The following is a 17171-nucleotide window of genomic DNA, read 5'->3' as shown; positions in this document are numbered from 1 at the left end:
CCTTGCTCTCAGCCTCCTTCCCCAGTGGCCTGGGAATGCATGTTTGCCCACACGCCTAGGGGTAAATGCCCCTCTAATTCTGAAAAGGTTGGGTTGGTGCCCCCTGCCCTGTATGACTCCTGTTAAAGAGCCTTGTGGAAAATCTCTCTTGATTCTGTCAGCCTCTGTGAGCTAACACCTTAGGGAGAGAGAGGCTTCTTGAAATCTCTCAGACCCCACACTTCATCCACACCCAGATGAGGGTGGTCAGGATTCCCAAAATTGCTGAGCCTGATGTTTCAGCCTTTTGGTAGATTTTAATTCAGTGTCCAACTTCATTCAGCAATGCTAATGTCTCTGGCTTCTTCCGCAAATTTCAGCATTTTTATTTCTTAATTATGTATTCTGCTTCACTTCCACTAGGGCAGGGGTTGGGGATGTGTGCCACTCCAGATATTGATGGATTCCAAAACCTCCAATCCAAGCCAGTATGGAAAATGGTCAGCAATGGATATGGGCCTATGGCCGTAATAAAGTATTTGATTTGATTTGATTTTGGTCAGCAATGATGAGGGCTGTAGTCAAGCAATATCTGGAGGGCTATAGGCTTCCCATCCCTGCTCTAGGGGGATTGAAAGCAGATAACAACAAAAGAAATAATATCTTTTGCTGTGTTTTTATATCTGCTGTAAGGCACCCAAAATGGCTGGGGTTATAAATATTGAAATAATAATAATAATAATAATAATAATAATAATAATAATAATAATAATAATTTCTACCTCCTTCCATTTTTGTCTACACTTGAATACTTGAACCTCCTGCAAGGGGGCCATAATCTTACCGACAATCATTAGCAAGCACAGGTAGCTTGCTGTAGAAGAGTAAAGGTGTCTCCTCAGAAATAAATGTTTTAAGGTTAATGGGGCTTGCTCTGGTTTACCTGCATTCTCCATTCATCATGGTTAGTTCTAATCAATTTTATCTGCTCATCAAACATTTGCTGAAGGATGCCAACAGTCAGTGGAATATCCAACTATATACAGAGGTACCTCGGGTTAAGAACTTAATTCGTTCCGGAGGTCTGTTCTTAACCAGAAACTGTTCTTAACCTGAGACGCCCTTTAGCTAATGGGGCCTCCGGCTTCTGCCGCGCCGCCGGAGCACAATTTCTGTTCTTATCCTGAAGCAAAGTTCTTAACCTGAGGTACTATTTCTGGGTTAGTGGAGTATGTAACCTGAAGCGTATGTAACCTGAGGTACCACTGTACTTGCCACATATATAATAAGTATATGTCTTAAGAATAGAGTGTTCTGATCCATCACATGTGTTGGTGAAATAAAACTTTTCAATTGTGACTCGCCATCTGTCAAATGTGTGGCACAGTCAGGTTTGAACGGTTCTTTCTTGCCATCTTTTCCAAGGACCAGGATCTAATTCATTCACATTTCCTTATCTAGGTCACTGAATTTCTCCAAAGTGACATGAGTCAGACAAAATCATGGAGGGGGGGGGGAAAGGAGAACCTAATTCAATAAGGAATATATAACCTCACAGTACATTGATAAACTATGGAACTCAGTGCTATAGGAAACAATGGCTAAACGACTAAACAACAACATATTTTGATAAGAATAGCTCTGTCAGAACAGAGGTACAAGAGAATAATGCATGTGTAAATGTATGATTGAATTCTTCCATGGAAATAAGTGAATTTTACAAAGGAATTTTCAACTATGGAAATTTGGAGTTAAAAAAAATTATAAAAGGAAGGGTTGAGCATATATTTCAAAATATTCTACTGTACACACAGAGGAAATCATGAAATACATCAAAGGACAGGTTTCTCATTTCTTTAATTTTTCCTCCTCATTAACTGTTCCCTGTTGTTCAGCTCTGGCCTCAGAATGATTATGTAACACTTGGGGGCAAAGATGCAGCCCAGCAACCCAACACCGGAGGCTAAGATGGAGAAGATCTCCACAGCTACCATATATTTTCCCTTGGTGCTCAGATAGGAAGGAATAAAAGACAGCCAAACACTGCAGAAGACCAACATGCTGAAGGTGATGAACTTGGCTTCGTTGAAACTGTCTGGTAACTTCCTGGCGAGAAAAGCCACAGCAAAACTTACAGTTGCCAGGAAGCTCATGTAGACGAGGACACAGTAAAACATTTTCACAGACCCCTCATTACATTCTAGTATAATTACTTCTGTCATTGAGTACATATCCACATCTGGGTATGGGGGAGAGGTTGCCAGCCACACAGTACATATCCCTGCTTGAATCATGGAGCAGGAAATGAGAATGGAATGGCCTAGTCCTTTCCCCACCCAATTCCTTATCCTGGATTCTGGTTTTGTAGCCATAAAGGCCAAAACCACTGTGAAAGTTTTTGCCAGGACACAAGAAACAGCGGTTGAGAAGATGATGCCAAAAGCTGTTTGTCGGAGGAGGCAGGTCACCTTCTCTGGTCGGCCAATGAAGAGCAATGCACAAAGGAAGCAAAGCAGGAGAGAGATGAGGAGAGCGTAGGTGAGGTTTCGGTTGTTTGCAATGACAATGGGTGTGTCGTGGTGTTTTATAAATATACCTAGTACAAGAGCTGTGATCAAGGAAAGGGAAAGAGAGAAACAGGCTAAACAGAAGCCCAAAGGTTCTTCATATGACAAGAAGCTTATATCCTTGGGTAGACATGCATCCCGGTTCTTGCTTGGATAGTCTTTGTCTGGGCATTTCTTACAGTCATTCATATCTGGGGGGGGGGGAATAAAGAAATAAGCTCATATCATATCAGTTTGCTGAAATGTTTCCTTTCTGTCTGATAAGAAAAGAACTCTGTTTAAATCAAAATAAGGGAACCAGGTGGCACAGTGGGTTAAATCACAGAGTCTAGGGCTTGCTGATCAGAAGGTCGGCGCTTCGAATCCCTGCAACGGGTTGAGCTCCCGTTGCTCGGTCCCACCTCCTGCCTACCTAGCAGTTCGAAGGCACATCAAAGTGCAAGTAGATAAATAGGGACCGCTCTAGCGGGAAGGTGAACGGCGTTTCTGTGTGCTGCTCTGGTTCGTCAGAAGCAGCTTTGTCATGCTGGCCACATGTGCCGGAAGCTGTCTGCGGACAAACGCCTGCTCCCTCGGCTTATAGAGCGAAATGAGTGTGCAATCCCAGAGTCGGACACGACTGGACCTGATGGTCAGGGGCCCCTTTACCTTTACCTTAAATCAAAATACATGATTAGTACTGTCTGGGCCCCTGCAAACTGGTAATGTTGAATTTAATTGGTTCAGAGCTATGTGGTCCTGTAAGTGCCACAGCCAGGGCCATTGACACCTGAATGTTTATTCACACTAGCCTGGGTGTAGCCTGTGTAATTCAGAAGGAGTGACAAGGCCACCCTTGATGTATTATTTGAACCACATGCCATCCAACTACCCTCCATGCATTGTCATTCTCATTTTATTGGCATATTTTCACTATCTGAAAGACAATGATCACAAAGAGGCAGAATCTGTCTCACACAGTAGGTTATCTCTTTTGAAACTTAACTTCAGTCATCCTTACAACACCTTTCAATTATTAGTGCTGAGACTGGATCTATTTCTTCTACCATCCTGGTTTGCAATCTTCCCCTCCGCACATGGGATGCAATTGTAGCAGCAAGGTGGCTGTCCCTCCTTCACTTTCTTGCTTGATCCTGGAAGACATCTCTCAGTACAGACAGAAAGCGGCTGAGTCTAATCCATAAATGGAAGACCAGAAGGTTAATCAAGTGAATAATGAGTTTGGACATATTGTTCTTGGGCCGTTCTCTATGTTACTAAGCTGACCCAGCATTTCAGCAATATGTAGAATAGCTATATATATATATAGTAGCAGTAATAATATTTGAAGTGATGTTGTATTCCCTCTATTGTTCTAGGATGTGCAGGTGTTGTGCTTACATAGCAGTGCCCTATCTGTTCTGCATAGATTGCCCTGCCAATTAATGTACACTCTGAAGTTTGTTATCTAACAATGCGGTCCTACCTGATTAAACCAACTGTGCCATGTTATGGCATCTTCATCAAGGATGAATGATTGGTTTGGTGGAGCCTGCGGATCTATACTCCCAACATTCACTCTGTTGAAACTTTGGTTGGAGAATATAATCCAATTGATGATATCTAAGCTAGATTCCACCTTCCCATTCTGGTTGATGAAGACCACATCTCCGGCAGTATTGTTAAATGAGATACTTCTCAGAAAGTGATGGAGCTAGATTGAAAACAGAAAAGGCACTTGTTTGGAAATGGCTGCAGTTCTAATACATGACTAAGGTATCTTTTTCCTGGGGCAGGACCTACAGCAATTCTCTCTCCCTTTCCCCATTTTTTTTACAGCTGTTCTTTCTCTCCACTGCCCCACACTTCTTTTCCTCCCTTCCTGTTCATCCCAGGAGACAAAACAATGGTATGCGACCACCTGCTCTGAGGGAGGATTTGGTGTATATGGGATAGAGAGAATGCTGAATATCTCTATTGGCCATTACCACTGCTTGTTATCTGTAAATGCAGTGACATCTCAGTGGTCTCCAAACATCTCTCTTAAAAATGCTTTTTCTTCTTTGAGAGGATTGAACGAGCTGACAACATTTTGAAAACCCATACTTTGTGAGGGAATCACAGGTCTCTTCCTGTTGAGCATGTTCAACCTATTACCTGCCAAAACTGTGGATCCTGATTCTTCTCTCCCCCTCCGTACACCATTCCTCTATGCCTGAGTCTGGATGTGGACATGGCATGTAAAGCATGGGCCAAAGCGTAGACAGCACTGTGGATGCTGTAACTGTGGCCTGTCATGCTCATTTCAAAAAATGATCCAGGAAGGCTCTCCAGCTTCTCTTCTCTGGTGCAAACATTCCCCTCCACCTTGTATGAAGTGATTTCTGGGAATACACATCCAAAGGCCTGTTGCCAGAATTCCCTGATAAAACCATCCCCATCTGTGGTGGAAGGTTTTCTGTGCACAACATACTGATGAAATCCTGGTGGGTTTTTGAAATGAATTTCAAGGGTTATAGCACCGTTGAATATTCCTGAATCCCAATTCCTTTGATTGACAAATGAAGTGAACTCAACCAGAGCCGTTGTTATCCATACTTTACTTTTCACATTGTTTGTCATGTCGTCATGTTCTGATAGGTATGTAAGCCATCTAAAAGTTGCCATGGAATAAGATTTTCCTTGGGCTACCATTACATTAGCTTTGCTGCTAAAGATTTTATGGTTTATAATTTCCCCCTGTCGTAGCAAGTCAAACATTTCAGAACTAAAACTAAGATCGGGGATTCTTTGTAGGAGTGCAATGCAGACACCACTTTTGGTAAACATTGAGGAAATGGTTTGCACAAATCTTTCTCCGTTTTCATTGTCCGTAGCAATGACTCCAATCCACGTCCACCTGAAATGCAGAAGCAAAGAGAGAATTCCCTTATACTGAAGGGCTTCTGGGGCTGCCATCTGGTAGAAGGGAAGCCCTGGGCTTTTATCATTCATCACTGGAGCAGAGCCGTAAATGAGCTAAAGAGGAAATGGAGGAAGAGAAGAGACAAAGTAGAGCTCTTTCAAAGTATTCATAATCATTATGTGGTGAACCCTGTTAGTCAAATATGCCCTTTTGCCAATATTTCGGGGTTTGTGTGCCTCTCTCTCAGATATTCAAAAGACACACATGCAGATGGGGTGAAAACTGGAATCTTCTCCCATTTATGGTTTTTAAAACTTTGCTTTGATGACTGCAGAGGGGCATTGTGTCTGTTTTATAATATATATATATATATATATATATATATATATATATATATATATATATATTGTTAATGCTTCAACACTAGAGTAGGATGTTACGTCTATTTTACATTTAAAAAACAAGAAACTTTTTTTGTGTCATTGCAAGATTTGGCAGGCTCTTGTACAATGGATAAAACTGAATGGAAGAACATACCATTCCCCAAACAGAAGATTACCTAGACATTATCTGGCTTTGTCAGAATTGCAACTTGGGTCAGATACACATTTCTTCTCTGGAGCTTCGTCTCTCTTCTTCATGACGCACATGCCCCATCACACAGCAAAACTGTGCTTATTCTTCTCAGACATTATTTATGAACATTTATTTCATTTGTGAGTCAGCTGCTAACTACTCTTACTGTTCTCCTGCAGAATTGGATGGCATCTGCCATTTGCCATAAATCCACAGTGTGGTGCCGTAAAGAGGAATAGTTACGGTTCTGGCCCTACCTGTCAGCTTTTACCCTTTAAGAAATTTCCCCCTTTCCACAACAATTCAATTCAGATACCCTCCTCACTGAACAGAAAAAGCTGCACAACCAAAAACAGCTGGTGAGGGAGAAGCCCACTCTCCCATCAGTGGCCTTTGGGATATCAGATTTCTGGATTTGTTTCTAAGACTGGGGGGAGTGATATATTTTTTCTGGTATTGCACCCTTTCCCCCTTATTCAGGCTTGTTTGTTTATATTATAGGGAAGCGGGTGGCGCTGTGGGTTAAACCACAGAGCCTAGGGCTTGCCATCAGAAGGTCAGCGGTTTGAATACCTGCGATGGGGTGAGCTCCCATTCCTCGGTCCCAGCTCCTGCCAACCTAGCAGTTCAAAAGCACGTCAAAGTGCAAGTAGATAAATAGGTACCGCTCCAGCGGGAAGGTAAACGGCATTTCCTTGTGCTGCTCTTGTTCGCCAGAAGCGGCTTTGTCATGCTGGCCACATGACCTGGAAGCTGTACGCCGGCTCCCTTGGCCAATAAGGCGAGATAAGCACTGCAACCCCAGAGTCGGTCACGAGTGGACCTAATGGTCAGAGGTCCCTTTACCTTTACCTTGTTTATATTATAATCATGTACCACCTTTATTTTCCAAGGGTCTCAAGGTGGTGTACATGGTTCTCCTTCCAATTTCATCTTCACCCTGAACTTATGCTGAGGATCCTGCCTCTTCCTCTATGCAAGCTAATAGAAGTATTGTACATAAATGTCTTACCTGCGGAATCTTATAGATATCCAAAAGAGTTGCCACATAAAAGGAGATTTCAGAATCCAGTCCACCAATGACCCCAGTCAGATTATTTTCAACATCACATATATAGTTAGGGGCAAATTTCTCCACCATGGATAAAAGCAGCAGTGTGGCAAGATATGTGCGCCTTGCATTGTTATAGCTGTCATATAAGTGAAAGCCCAAGGTGATATTGGGTAAGATGTGAGGGTCTTCGTTGATCTCCTTAACTGCAAATGTCAATGCCACAATGTGCTGGTAAAACTTAGGCACCACCCTAGAATGAGAGTTGCAAACGGTATCAGCAGGAACTTCAACAGTTATATCCTTTTACACACCAACACAGCAGTTAATCATATTGAGTTCAGTGAGGTTAACTCTAAGTCCGTTCTACTATTGAACAATTATAACCTGAAAGTTCTTCCTAGTGATTTGTTAGAAACTCCTTTCAGGTAGCTGGAATCCACTGGTTCTAGTCCTTCCTCCTGGAGCAGGAGAAACCCAGCTTGCTCCATTGAGACAGCCCTTGAGATATTTTAGAATGGTTATCATACTTCCCCTCTGTCTCCTATATTTTATAGCTATGCATGCCAAACTTCCTCAACCATTCTGCATAAGGCTTGGTTTCCAGACCCTTGATCATCTTTGTCACCCTCCTCTGAACATTTTTCCGCTTGCTAATCTCCTTCTTATATTGCTGCATTCAATACTGGATACAGTATTTCAGGTGTGGTCTGAGCAAGGCAGAATAGAGCAGTAGTATTACTTCCTTTGATCAGGACAGTATACTTCTGTTGATGCAGCCTAGCCTTTCTTGCTGCGGCATCACATTGTTGACATATGAAGAGCCACTGGGTGGCTAGCCAGTGGATCATTCCACTGCTGTAATAAGTGAGTGGTTTAGTTCTTACACAAGTGGTTTAGTTCTTACACAAGCTCATCAGGCAGTGCTGGTGGGGGTTCCTCAGTGAATGTTGCTGGAGAGGTGAAGAAGCCACCAAGGGAAAAAATGCCACCAATGAGAAACTCTCCTGGCTGATAATACGTGTGAAGTGGACGGTGTGGATCTTGGAGCCAGCACTTTGCTATGTGAGCCTGACATACTTTGTAAGAAATCAGTTCCAGCAGCAAGAACAGTAAAGCCACCATCCTTAATCCAAGGGCAACTGCTTGTTTTATGCAGAAAGCATGATTTTTATGGCAATACTAGAATAGATTTCTCTAAGATAAAAATTGTCTCATTTAAATGGTAGATTAATTTCCTGAAAGCACACAATCCGGGAGTATCCAAAAGCAGACTTGCTGATCCCAGACACTATTTAATAATTCTGGTGAAGTTGTTGTATTCATTGTGCTATGTTGCCAGTGGCCAGAGCAAATACACAGGGATTTTTGAGGAGCAGCAGATTAATTATAGCCCTGTTAATAACTAAGTAGGAGTGTAGTTATTCATCTAGTGCTCGGGACTTCCTGTGGAATTGCCGAAGATAATTGCTGAAGAAAATATTCAGAACTGTTTTTTTTAAAATTTCCCTTTCATTAGATAATAATAGACCAGCGGTGCATGGGTGAAATGAGAACTTAGAAGCTCATAATAGAAGACCTTGTAGTCAATGGAGACTCCAAAATGTAGCATGGTGTAGCCAGTGTCCTGGAAGTTGGCTGAGTGATCCTGGATTCACACCAGCCACGTCACATGAGTGTAATGGCCGCTTACTCTGGGTTTAATGGGGCTTACTCTGGTTTACTTGCATTCTCCATTCATCATGGTTAGATCCATAGCTGCCAAGTTATCCCTTTTTAAAAGGGATTTTCCCTTATGATGAATAGGCTTCCTCGCGAGAAAAGGGAAAACTTGGCAGCTATGGTTAGATCTAATCAATTTTATCTGCTCATCAAACATTTGCTGAAGGATGCCAACAGTCAGTGGAATATCCAACTATATACAGTGGTACCTCGGGTTAAGAACTTAATTCGTTCTGGAGGTCTGTTCTTAACCAGAAACTGTTCTTAACCTGAGACACCACTTTAGCTAATGGGGCCTCCGGCTTCTGCTACACTGCCGGAGCACAATTTCTGTTCTCATCCTGAAGCAAAGTTCTTAACCTGAGGTACTATTTCTGGGTTAGTGGAGTATGTAACCTGAAGCGTATGTAACCTGAGGTACCACTGTACTTGCCACATATATAATAATATATGTATTAAGAATAGAGTGTTCTGATCCATCACATGTGTTGGTGAAATAAAACTTTTCAATTGTGACTCCCCATCTGTCAAATGTGTGGCGCAGTGAGGTCTGAATGGTTCTTTCTTGCCATCTTTTCCAAGGACCAGGACATAATTCATTCACATTTCCTTATCTAGGTCACCGAATTTCTCCAAAGTGACATGATTCAGACAAAATTTTGGGGGGAGGGGAACCTAATTCAATGAAGCGTATGTAACCTCACAGTACATTGATAAACTATGGAACTCAGTGCTATAGGAAACAATGGTGGAGACGGTGCATTTGCTCTTGGGTACGGCTTGAAGGTTTACCACAGGCATCTGGTTGGTCAGTGTGAGTACAGGCTGCTGGATGAGATGGGCCATTGACCTGATTCAACAGGGTCATCTTACATTTCTACAATCTTGGGTATGGATAGGTTGATGGTGAAATCTAACTGTTAGCAGTACAGAACAATAATTCATAAATGGGTACTAGAATATTCCATGGCCTGCAATAGTACAGTTTCACGGATCCTATTATGCTGAAAGCTGTGAGACAAGTTTGATCTCTGAGAATTAAGGCCAGATAAAGGTTTACTTGCATATATTTTAACAAAAATTGCGCTGAGTCTTCTTGTCACCACACGCTACAAGAGAATAATGTATGTGTAAAGGTATGATTCTTTTCTTCAAAGCAAATAAAAGTAAGTCTTTTTTTACAAATGAATTTTCAAGTATGGAAATTTGGAGTCCATAGATAATTATATAAGGAAGCAACTGAACATATATTTCCAAATATTCTACTGTACACACAGAGAAAAACCCAAAATATATCAAAGAGCTGGTTTATTATTTCTTTAATTTTTCTTCCTTATTAGCTGTTCCCTGTTATTCAGGTCAGGCCTCAGTACGATAATATAACATTTGGGGGAAAATATGAAACCCAGCAATCCCCCACCGGAGGCTAAGATGGTGAAGATCTCCACAGCTACCATATATTTTCCCTTGGTGCTCAGATAGGAAGGAATAAAGGACAGCCAAACACTGCAGAAGACCAACATGCTGAAGGTGATGAACTTGGCTTCGTTGAAACTGTCTGGTAGCTTCCTGGCGAGAAAAGCCACCGCAAAACTTACAGTTGCCAGGAAGCTCATGTAGACGAGGACACAGTAAAACATGGCCACATTGCCCTCGTTACATTCTAGTATGATTTCTTCTGTCACTGAGTGCATGTCCACATCTGGATATGGGGGAGAGGTTGCCAGCCACACAGTACATATCCCTGCTTGAATCATGGAGCAGGAAAGGAGAATGGAGTGACCTAGTCCCTTCCCCACCCATTTCCTCATCCTGGATTCTGGTTTTGTAGCCATGAAGGCCAAAACCACTGTGAAGGTTTTTGCAAGGACACAAGAAACAGCGGTTGAGAAGATGATACCAAAAGCTGTTTGTCGGAGGAGGCAGGTCACCTTCTCTGGTCGGCCAATGAAGAGCAATGCACAAGGGAAGCAGAGCAGAAGAGAGATGAGGAGAGCATAGGTGAGGTTTCGGTTGTTTGCAATGACAATGGGTGTGTTGTGGTGTTTTATAAATATACCTAGTACAAGAGCTGTGATCAAGGAAAGGGAAAGAGAGAAACAGGCTAAACAGAAGCCCAAAGGTTCTTCATATGACAAGAAGCTTATATCCTTGGGTAGACATGCATCCCGGTTCTTGCTTGGATATTCTTTGTCTGGGCATTTATAACAGTCATTCATATCTGGAAAAAATAAGGATATGGTCTTTAGTTCCTTTCATGCCAGCTTGCTGAAAAGTTTATTTTCTGTCTGAAAAGAAAAGAGCTCAGCTCAAATTAAAACATATGTCCAGTACTGTCTCATGTCATTGAGAGCGATGTGGTCCTATAAGTGACACAGCCAGGGCCATTCCTCCTCATGATATTTGAGTGTATCATCACACTAGCTTGGGTGCAGCTTGTGTAAGTCGGAAGGATGGACAAGCGCCCCTCTGGATATTATTTGTACCACATACCACCTGGCTATTCTCAATGCATTGTTATTCTCACTAATTTAACATATTCCAACTATCTCTCTAAATATTGACCCTGTATACCCCTATTGTTCAGCCTGTTTGAAGTTTTACTGTGGTTGATGTTTTAGTTTGTAGGAAGCTGCTCAGAATTGTTGGGGCAACCCATTCAGATAGGCAGCATATAAATTATTGTTACAACTACTACTACCACCAATATCTGAAGGACAATGACCACCAAGAGGCAGGGACACACACACAATAGCTTATGTCTTCTTTTGAAACTTAACCTCAGCCATCCTTACACCTTTCAATCAAATGGATCCATTTAATCTCATTCTTTCCCTTACCATCCTGGTTTGCAATTTCCCCCTCTGCACATGGGATGCAATCGTAGCAGCAAGGTGGCTGTCCCTCCTTCACTTTCTTGCTTGATCCTGGAAGACATCTCTCAGTACAGACAGAAAGAGGCTGAGTCTATTCCATAAATGGAAGAGCAGAAGAATCATCAAGAGAATAATGAGTTCAGAATGTTTCAGGTTCTAAGGCAGGAGTCAGCAAACTTTTTCAGCAGGCTTTTTCCCTCAGACTTTGTGGGGGGCCGGACTATATTTTGGGGATGGGGAATGAACGAATTCCTATGCCCCACAAATAACCAGAGATGCATTTTAAATAAAAGGATACATTCTACTCATGTAAAAACACCAGGCAGGCCCCGCAAATAACCCAGAGATGCATTTTAAATAAAAGGACACATTCCACTCATGTAAAAACATGCTGATTCCCGGACCGTCCATGGGCCGGATTGAGAATGCGATTGGGCCGCATCTGGCCCCCGGGCCTTAGTTTGGAGACCCCTGTTCTAAGGCTCTTCTCTATGTTTCTAAACTGACATAGAATGCCTATACCAAGAGCAATTGCTACTTTTCTTTTGAGTAGGAGTAATGTTTGAAGTGATGTGATATCTCCTCTACAGTATTTTTATGGGGTGTGCAGGTACACTTTGAAGTTACTCTAGTGTCCCTGTTAAACTTGTTATAACTGTTAATTTTGAGTATGTTGTCCACTAGGTAGACATCTCGAGAATTTATTTTGGTGCTGGTGGCTACACATATTCTTGGACCCATCAGATGCTTTCTGGGGAAGGGTTCAAAATAAGGAATTTTTGAGGAATGTATTCTTTATGAATTCTTATACAAAAATGTAAAATAAAATGACAAAATCTGGACAAATACATGAATTGGAATGAAGGTATCCAAGATATACGACACTCAGCATGTTAAGGGGAAAATATATTTTGGAATACATAATTTAAGGTAACTATTTTTTGAAGACTGATGTATCTATTCCTAATGCTCTGTCTCTTGCTCTTCACATCTTTCCTCTCAGCCTCCCTCCTTCACTTTCTCTATCTTCACCACTTCTTCTGCTTCCACCTCTTCCACTGGCCCACTTAGAACCTAGTGGTCTCCTGCATCTGCTGCTGTCTGTCTTTACTTGTTTCCTCATTTCCGCAACCACTTCATTTCTCCACTTTTCTCACAAGAAAGGCAAAATTTTGGGGCCTATCAATTCATGCATCGTCTTCCACTCAGTTAAGAACCAGTATTTAATATTTATAAAGAAATCCATTTTTTTTTGTTTATTTCACACTAGTTTTCTTTATATACTTATGATTCTGGTTGCAGTCTACCAGAGTCCAACTGTCCTCCTTTGTGCACTGTTTGATATAAGAAATCCACTGGATAGCTAATTGGTCTTTCAGAAATACACCCTCTAGTGCAGGGGAAATGTATGCCAACGCCATAATTGGCTGAAAGAAAACATGCCCTTCTGTACCCAGGCCTCTTCATAGAAAAACTGGTATTTGACTTGGGCCCAGTATTCTGAACCTACATTCAGATGAAGATTGTGTGATGCAAAAACCACATTTGTATGGATGAAGCTTGTGGTGTGGTTTGTGAAGGGTTGGGATTAGGGTGAGACAACCTAGCTTTCACTATTTTGGTTTGCAATCAGATAACCCCAGGTGAGTTTACACTGTTAGACTTGTTTAACTGTATTTTATAGTAAAATGGTTCTTCTGTTTTGTAACCTTCTTAATGAAATATTTGCCTTCATTCCTGACGGGCTGCTTTCAGATGTCTTCTTAAAGCATAGCTGCCAAGTTTTCCCTTTTCTCGCGAGGAAGCCTATTCAGCATAATGGAAAATCCCTGAAAAAAAGGGATAACTTGGCAGCTATGTCTTAAAGTTGTGTAGGTCTTTTATCTCCATGACATCTGTAGGGTGCGTGTTCCACAGGGAACACTGTTCTAGGGATACACATGGTGAATTGGCTTATTTATTCATAAAGTGCTTTATCCAAACCTTTAAGCCTGGGATTCCCAGTGTGGTACCATGGTAATCTCATACAGCTCATTAGTCCAGGCCCTTTCCTCTACCATTTTCAATGATTTTTGTTAAAGTAATTAATTTTGCATTTAAAATGAAGATGGTGAATCCAGTGCCCTTAAGGCACTGGATGTAATTCATGAATTCGGAAGTGTGGCAGGTTTTAAACTGAATAAGACTAAAACCAAAGTGCTAGATAAAAATTTAGACTCTAAGGAAAGAGAAACATTACAAGAACTTACTGTTTTGTCATTTGTTAAGAAAGTGAAATACCTTGGTGTTAACATGACAGCTAAGAACTTGAATCTGTTTAAGGATAACTATGTTAAATTGTGGAATGAAGTTAAGAATGACTTAGAAACCTGGACAAACCTAAAATTGTCTTTGTTGAGCCGTATCGCAACTGTTAAGATGAATGTATTGCCAAAGATGTTGTTTTTGTTTCAGTCTATACCAATAATTGATAAGATTGAATGTTTTAAAGAATGGCAAAAGGCGATTTCAAAATATATATGGCAAGGGAAAAAGCCGAGAATTAAATACAAGATACTTACTGATGATAAACAAAGAGGAGGCTTTTCCCTGCCTGATTTGAAGATTTATTATGAAGCAGCAGCCTTTTGCTGGATGAAAGACTGGTTCATGTTGGAAAATGCTGATGTGTTTGGATCAGGTACAAAGATCTTTTAGAAAGAAAAACACCTAAATGGATTTCACCTTTGGAGGCCAAGGCACGTAAGAGGTTAAATATGGAAACTAGTTGGCCAAAATATAGAGATTTATTCAGGGCCGTCTTAAGCGCCCTGAGAGAAGACAGAGGGAGCAGTCAAGCTAGAGGCATAAGGTACATAGAAGCAGTGGTGGGGCTTACCTGACCCCCCTCAATATTTGATTCAAGTCGGTGATCCTGCTTTGGCCATCCACAAATCAGTAAATTGCAGTTCAAAAGCCAGTATTAGACAGGCAGGTGGATAATAATGGCTTAAGCTATATTGAATTTCTTCTGAATCAGATAACAATGTGGCCCTACCTGGTTAAACCAACTGTGCCATGTTATGGCATCTTCATCAATGGTTAATTTTTGGTCTGGAGGAGCTTGTGGATCTATCCTCCCAACTCTCACTCTTTGTAAACTTTGGTTGGCGAATACGATCCAATTGACAATATCCAAGCTTGATGCTGCCTCTCCATTCTGGTTGATGAAGACCACATCTCCTGCTGTATTGTTAAATGAGATACTTCTCAGAAGGTGATGGAGCTAGATTGAAAACAGAAAAGGCAGGTGTTTAGAAAAGGCTACAGTCTAATACAAGGCTGAGCAACCTTTTTTCCTGTGTGCAGAGAATGCAGCAAATGGTGGGTGGTGATTTAGGCAACTGAGTGGAGTCAGGTCCAAGCATGGAGAGAGCCAACCCATTATCTTTCACAAACATGCCTTTCTCTCAGTCTTTCTTATAGCCCTTCTTCCCCACACTCCCTTTCCCATATTTTTCTTTCTCCCTCTCCATGAAACGCAGTGTTGTGCAGCCACCTGCTCTGAGGACGGATTTGGTGGATATGGGCTTAGAGAGAATGCTGAACCTCTCTATTGACTATGACCACTGCTTCCTATCTGTACATGCAGCGGCATCTCATTGGGCTGCAAAGATTCTCTGCTCCAAATGCTTTCTCCTCAAATACAGGGCAGAATCCACTCAAAATAGGACACAACCATCATTTCCCTTTCTTTATTTGGTATACTGCCATTACATCCTCTAGATTTGCAAGCAGGACTGATATGTGGGGAATAATCTAGCATACAACCATAGCTGTGTGTTCTCCTCTGTCAGCAGAACTATAGATTCAATTCTGGATTCTGCCCAAATGTTTGAACTTTGAGAGGAAAATTAAGATGACAGAATTTTGTGAACGCATGCGTATTCAACAGAGTGTGTGTGTGTGTGTGGGGGTGCCCAGTGCCATATAAAATATCCAAAATACAACCATGATCCTCAAAAGGATGTGCCAGAGCAAAGACTGTAGGGAGAGTTTTCTGGGCTATCAGCAGCCCCCCCTCCTGTTTCTCCAAGCATCCTCTGGTGAGCATAGCTCTGGAAAAGGCATCCCCTTCTTCTCCAGGGTGCTCCAGTGACATATTTATTTACACTATATTACACAAAGAAATCAGAGTGCTCTCTCTCATCCAGCTCCAAGAGAGAAGAGGCAAAAGTGAAAATACATCACATAATGCATACAGATAGGGCTATATCCGGTTCTCACGCTTGCTCTCAGGCAGATCGTGTGATTTGCACTAATCACAAAATGCAGCCTTGGAGGAGTGAAATTGCTGGAAGTGTGGGAAAGGAGGCCACCTGCAGAAGAATTGCAAGAAGGGCCAGAAGCCTAAGGGCTCTGGGGCAGGAGGAGCCAGTGGCAAGAATCGTGCCAAGCCTAGCTCTACCCAGGCACATGCTTTGATCACACCAAGCACATCCCCAACTACCCAGAATGAAGCATCTTCACCCAAGTTTATCCCTTTCATGAAGGTAAGATGTTGGGGGGGGGGGAATGATAGGTCAACTGTGATGTCATGCACTCCCCCCCTCCCCCAATATTGGGTACAACTCTGATTATGGGGAAGCAACAGAGCTGTCTTGAGCATGTACAACCTTTACCTGCCAAAACTGTGGATTCGGATTCTTCCCTCTCCCTCCGTGCACCATTCCTCTGTGCCTGTGCCTGGATGTGGACATGGCATGTAAAGCATGGGCCATGGCGTACACAGCACTGTGGATGCTGTAACTGTGGCCTGTCATGCTCATTTCAAAAAATGATCCAGGAAGGTTCTCCAGCTTCTCTTCTCCTGTGCAAATATTTCCTTCCACCTTGTCTAAAGTGATATCTGGGAATACACATTCAAAGGCCTGTTGCCAGAAGTCCCTGATAAAACCGTCCCCTTCTGTGGTGGAAGGTTTTCTGTGCACAACATAATGATGAAATCTTGGTGGGTTTCTGAAGTGAATTTCAAAGGATATAGCGCCATTGAATATTCCTGTATCCCAGGTCCTTTGAAAGACAAATGAAGTGAACTCAACCTGGGCTGTTGTTATCCATACTTTACTTTTTACATTGTTGGCCGGGTCGTCATGTTTTGATAGGTATGGAAGCCATATAAAATTTGTCATGGAATAAGACTCTCCAGAGGTCACCACTATGTTAGTTTTGCTGCTAAACAATTTATCTTCTATATTGGCTGCCTGTTCTAGCAAGCCATACATTTCAGATATAAAACTGAAATCAGGGATTCTCTCTATGAATGCAAAGCAGACACCCCTTTTCATAAACATTGGGGAAATAGTTTGCACAAATCTTTCTCCATTGTCATTGTCTGTTGCAATGACTCCAATCCACGTCCACCTGAAATGTAGAAGCAAAGAGAGAATTCCCTCATACTGAAGGGCTTCTGGGGCTGCCATCTGGTAGAAGGGAAGCCCTGGGCTTTTATCATTCATCACTGGAGCAGAGCCATA

At 42.0% G+C, this 17171-nt stretch overlaps 2 protein-coding genes across 2 annotated transcripts; both read right to left on the bottom strand.

The window, feature by feature from the left end:
* Nucleotides 1-1835: 1835 nt before the first annotated feature.
* LOC148684031 (vomeronasal type-2 receptor 26-like) lies at nt 1836-5537 on the bottom strand. Its single transcript, XM_088655655.1, has 4 exons — nt 4683-5537; nt 4012-4239; nt 3593-3719; nt 1836-2737 (listed from the first exon to the last, which is right to left on the bottom strand). The coding sequence occupies exons 1-4, from the start codon at nt 5517-5519 to the stop codon at nt 1836-1838; spliced, it is 2094 nt and encodes a 697-aa protein (XP_088511781.1). The 5' UTR covers nt 5520-5537.
* Nucleotides 5538-10098: 4561 nt separating this feature from the next.
* Nucleotides 10099-17171, bottom strand: LOC148684030 (vomeronasal type-2 receptor 26-like). The gene is made up of 4 exons (XM_088655524.1): nt 16317-17171; nt 14693-14920; nt 11620-11746; nt 10099-11000 (listed from the first exon to the last, which is right to left on the bottom strand). The coding sequence occupies exons 1-4, from the start codon at nt 17151-17153 to the stop codon at nt 10099-10101; spliced, it is 2094 nt and encodes a 697-aa protein (XP_088511650.1). The 5' UTR covers nt 17154-17171.

The sequence above is a fragment of the Zootoca vivipara genome, chromosome 12 (assembly GCF_965207765.1).
Source record: "Zootoca vivipara chromosome 12, rZooViv2.hap1.1, whole genome shotgun sequence".
NCBI lineage: Eukaryota > Metazoa > Chordata > Lepidosauria > Squamata > Lacertidae > Zootoca > Zootoca vivipara.
The sequence above is the reverse complement of the archived record's forward strand: the minus strand, read 5'-3'. Positions and strand labels throughout refer to the sequence as shown.

Bases quoted from the DNA above. Each gene is read 5' to 3' on its own strand.
- LOC148684031 (XM_088655655.1), bottom strand. From the start codon at position 5,519: ATGAATGATAAAAGCCCAGGGCTTCCCTTCTACCAGATGGCAGCCCCA. The intron at 4,240-4,682 runs GTAATAGGTTGA...TTTTCAATCTAG, and splicing joins AGGATCCACAGTTTTGGCAG to CTCCATCACTTTCTGAGAAG. The intron at 3,720-4,011 runs GTAGGACCGCAT...TTTATGGATTAG, and splicing joins GGCACAGTTGGTTTAATCAG to ACTCAGCCGCTTTCTGTCTG.
- LOC148684030 (XM_088655524.1), bottom strand. From the start codon at position 17,153: ATGAATGATAAAAGCCCAGGGCTTCCCTTCTACCAGATGGCAGCCCCA. The intron at 14,921-16,316 runs GTAAAGGTTGTA...TTTTCAATCTAG, and splicing joins CGAATCCACAGTTTTGGCAG to CTCCATCACCTTCTGAGAAG. The intron at 11,747-14,692 runs GTAGGGCCACAT...TTTATGGAATAG, and splicing joins GGCACAGTTGGTTTAACCAG to ACTCAGCCTCTTTCTGTCTG.